Source organism: Dipteris shenzhenensis, chromosome 14, assembly GCF_047967505.1.
Source record: "Dipteris shenzhenensis isolate YYH24624 ecotype China chromosome 14, Dip_SZ_1.0, whole genome shotgun sequence".
NCBI classification, from domain to species: domain Eukaryota; kingdom Viridiplantae; phylum Streptophyta; class Polypodiopsida; order Gleicheniales; family Dipteridaceae; genus Dipteris; species Dipteris shenzhenensis.
Genome location: NC_141609.1, coordinates 22,448,996 through 22,453,278, shown reverse-complemented (window position 1 = coordinate 22,453,278; position 4,283 = coordinate 22,448,996). Strand labels below are relative to the sequence as shown.

The following is a 4,283-nucleotide window of genomic DNA, read 5'->3' as shown; positions in this document are numbered from 1 at the left end:
GTTCTCATGTGGTATTTGAAAATAAGTTATGTGCTTGGCAATGCTTTGGTGGATATGTCTTCCAAAGTGATGATTATCTAAAAACTTTGTATTCATGAAAAGACGTGTATACGTACGTGGAAACATGAATATGTACAATCATATTGTGCCACAGCAACGCACAGGTCCCTAGTAGTGTGTGTGTGTGCAACCATGGATATGAACAATCCTGTTGTGCCACAACAACGCACAGGTCCCTCCTAGTGTGTCCGTCTGCGCGCGTCATGCAATAGGGTACGATGGAGAGTTGTTCATTCCACATAGGCCTTCCTTCACGGTGTTGCGAGCCATGTACATGTAACCCTCTATTCCCCACGACTTTCCCCAAGACTTCTTCACGATCCAAAAACTGCTTCCGTGCTTCGATCCCCAGCCCACGATGAGCATGGACATCCTTTGAGATCATCATATACACCCTGTTCTCTTACAGTAGTAATCAAGTCATGAAACGAAACTGGATAGTTTTTTAACCAGACACTAATTTGTCGTAGTGTTATTACAAGATACGAAAGCTTAGAAAACAAATGACATCAAGCATGGCTGCGCCTATGAAATGTTATCCCGCTGTAGTATCCGAAATCTTTCGTGTTGACATGGACCGCGATCGCTACGGGCTGCTGCGCGACTGCACACAGCAACGCTGTCTCATCATAAGGAGCAACTTTCACGAAACTGCTCAGTGTTGCTGCCTTCGGCTTTAGTCGCTGTTTCATACAAACGCACACACACACACACAGTCGTGCTTAGGGGTGCATAAGACGTTAGAGTTCACAGACATATACTTATCACAGCGCATCTGCAGCTTCCTTCTACGTCGTTGACGTAATAGGTCGATGGGAATCAGGTCAACTTACTAAACCTGCAATGTGCAGTTCGCGCTTTGTTAACATTGCCGTAGGGATACTCTGCCTCCGAACTAATGCCCCCATTTCGAATGGTCCAGTTGAAAGCAGCATTTGGCCAGCCCCCGTTGCAACCGTCGAGGCCTGGTCCTCGAGCACAGCTCAAGAGCTCCTGCTCGGAAAGGCTGATGAGCTCTCCAGTCTTGATGGCGTGCACACCCTCGATTGCCCCTACTGCTGTGAACGCCCAGCAACTTCCTGCAGAATGTTGACAGGATCGTCAGCCTACACAAACCAGTACCCCCTATTCCATCAGGAAGCACGAAGCTTCCGCCTCGAATGGCAACCGCAAACTAGAGCCCGTTATATCGACTATACATAATCAGGCACAGCTTAGCCAAAGCGCATCTCGACCCCCAAAAAAACAATGCCACAAAATCCAAAACGCAATGCCGTATTCGAAAAAAAACTAAAAAGACACTCTACAAATTTGGCCAACAGGCCTAGTACAAACAAGGGGAGGAAGGAAACACACCCTCTGGGAAAACGGAGGATCACCATTCGAGCCACAATTATCAGAAGGGGCGATCTAACGACACGCGCCCACGCAGACATGGAAGGACAACGCGCACAATAATACAGAGACGCAACAACGAGAGCGTATGACTCAGAATAGAACAACGCAAACCCATGTTTCTAAGAGAACATTGACGACAAAACACTTGATTGTCACGTCCGCAGAACCCACATACAACAATAAAACACCCAATTGTGAAGCCACGCAGAACCCGGGTCAATTCCTAACCAACACCCTCGTCAACAAGTCATCCGCTCAACGACATTAGACGTATTCCACTCGACCTTCCTTCATCGCATCGGCCGACTCACCAATGGGGGGCGATACTGTGACAGAAGATCATTAATATGTACCGATGAGACTAGGAAGTGCAGTTGTTTAGTTTGTTACCACAATATTCCCCTTGCTTTTTCACGCTCGTCACTGCTCCTTGCACTCTCCAATCAAAATGAGCGGGAAGAGTTTCGATGATGCACCGGGCAGATCCGCCTGAGTTGTTATGTGACTCGTCAGCTCCGCGACGATGGGGTTCTAAAGATGGAGGCAACCGGCCCGAGCGCCGCGATTTAAACTCCTCGAGAGTGAGATCCACAAACTCGTTCAGTCCCAAGCGATATGAAGACTGCTTGGTGTTGTGCTTGGAGATGTACTTGAGGTTACTCTTGAAAGTCTCATATCTAAGGTAATTCTTCTCGAAAGTGGCAGCCCACTGATCGAAGAGGAGGGGAACAGAGGCTTCGGAAAGAGGTTGATGATCATGCAGTAAACTAGAGAGGATACGAGGCGATGGCTGAATGGCGATCGCAAAGAAATGTAAGGAGAGGGAAACCAAAACGAGGACGTACTGCAAGATAGCCATTGTTGGAGACGACCGTATGCCTAAATTCCCTTCTGCACGGTAGTCTCTGTTTATAGCCACGTAAATTCAAACTGGGGTCATCTCTAGATCAATCTCTTGACCACACGCCTCAACTTGTCCAAGGTCAAAGGGAAAAAGTTAGCTCCTCCTGCATTGCCGGCCTGCATGCCTGGCACCTTTATTGCCCCATTTCCAAAATTCCAATAGCTTATGTTATCTACACCCTATATATATTTTTATTTATTTAATTATTATTCCATTATGTTACCTTTTTTCAACATTTTCCGGAGTTGGTGTGGCAAGCTTCCTAGAAACGTAGGTGTAATATCCATGGAGATTACGTCATGGGCAAACACTTTATCATCAACGTTTCCGACCTTCCTCCCAAAATTTCAAGGTTCTTCCATAAATGTTTAAAAGATTGTGATGTCTTTAGCCAACAAGCACCAATAATTGATCATAATCATCTCCATGTCCCTTAGACGTTCATGGACATGAAATGATTCTAGTCCCCCTTCCCTAATCATCATAGTGAAAGAAAGAGTGGAGACTAACAATTATTATTTGGCACCTACCCATTTCTTAGTGGAAACATATCCAACTAGTTTGAAATGTAATTTTCCTAAATGCCCACCTAGCAACATGCATGAGGGATTATTTCACCTCTTTTTAGATGGATAACTTTACCAAAATGTGGAGTGTACTTTGCTTCAATAGGTATTTTATATTACACCTCTTAGTGGCATGCTATAAATGCTTATAAGTTAATATAGCTTACCTTGAAGATAGCATCATTCCAAATGTATAGCAATAAGACAGGAATTCAACTCTTAAAGGATCCTACATGGGAGTTTTCAAAGGTTAAGTGCAATCCAACACATACAACATTGTAATTATTTAAGAACTCTTGTAAAGGAGAAACAAGTCATTTACAATATCTATGAATGGTCTTAGTATTATAAAAGTTGGATTTGGCATGGACAAGAGTCCTTAACCCTGGGGGGGCCACTAAGAAATATGTAAGATAGCATGTACGATAAATAGAAGGGTTTCTATATGTTTGTGGTGTTACATAAAATATACATACATCTGGGGGTTTTAAATTTAAAAAGTAAAAGTTTTCATACATAAGGGATACTTCTATCATCTCAAAATTTATAGGATGGGTATATATAGATTTAAAAAATCCACAGGTAGGGATTTTTCTAAATTCCCCTTAATCATACATGCTATATGGGGTTTTTAGATAGTTCCCCCCCAGGTCCTTAACACCATTCATACATAACATACTTGAATACGCGTAAATTGACTTACATGGTTAGCACTTGAATAGGAAAGCTCAAAACAAAAATTGAGTCATATACCTCTGAACCATTTAGTTAATTTGATTCCTCATTCTTTTTTTGTGAGGATGCAACAATCGTGACATTGAATTATTTTTTTTAATCTATCATTCTTGTCTTCCCTATGATAAGTTTAAGATTTGTCTTCTTTTCCCATCATTATATTTTGTGTTCATAATATTATAATGAGGGTCAAGTCTTTCCTACACTTCGAGTTTGTGCAATTCATTTTCATCTAGTGTGGCTCCAATTAACATCTTTTCCCTTTACAATTCTTTTTGAGTCTTTCACAATTCGAACATCAATACACAAAATAGTCAATCAAGTTTAAAAAGGAGTAACATGGATTTGAGTGTGGCCCCAATTAACATCTTTTCCTTTACAAGTCTTTTTGAGTCTTTCACAATTCGAACATCAATACACAAAATAGTCAATCAAGTTTAAAAAGGCATGATCTACAACATTTCTAGTTAGAGATTTACAATAACATTCGATATGTTTGTCCTCAAATCAAGCAATGTTGGTTTTATTACTCTAAAAAGGTTATTATTCCTTAAATTTTTAAGGGTTCTTGAGGATTCATAATGAGAATGATACATATACTTGTCTTTGTAATGTTTATG

General features: G+C 41.5%; 1 protein-coding gene across 1 annotated transcript; it reads right to left on the bottom strand.

The window, feature by feature from the left end:
* Positions 1-261: 261 nt before the first annotated feature.
* On the bottom strand, positions 262-2,317 carry LOC147894342 (cysteine proteinase RD21A-like). The gene is made up of 3 exons (XM_087385285.1): positions 1,849-2,317; positions 899-1,139; positions 262-433 (listed from the first exon to the last, which is right to left on the bottom strand). The coding sequence occupies exons 1-3, from the start codon at positions 2,315-2,317 to the stop codon at positions 262-264; spliced, it is 882 nt and encodes a 293-aa protein (XP_087241411.1).
* Positions 2,318-4,283: the final 1,966 nt, after the last annotated feature.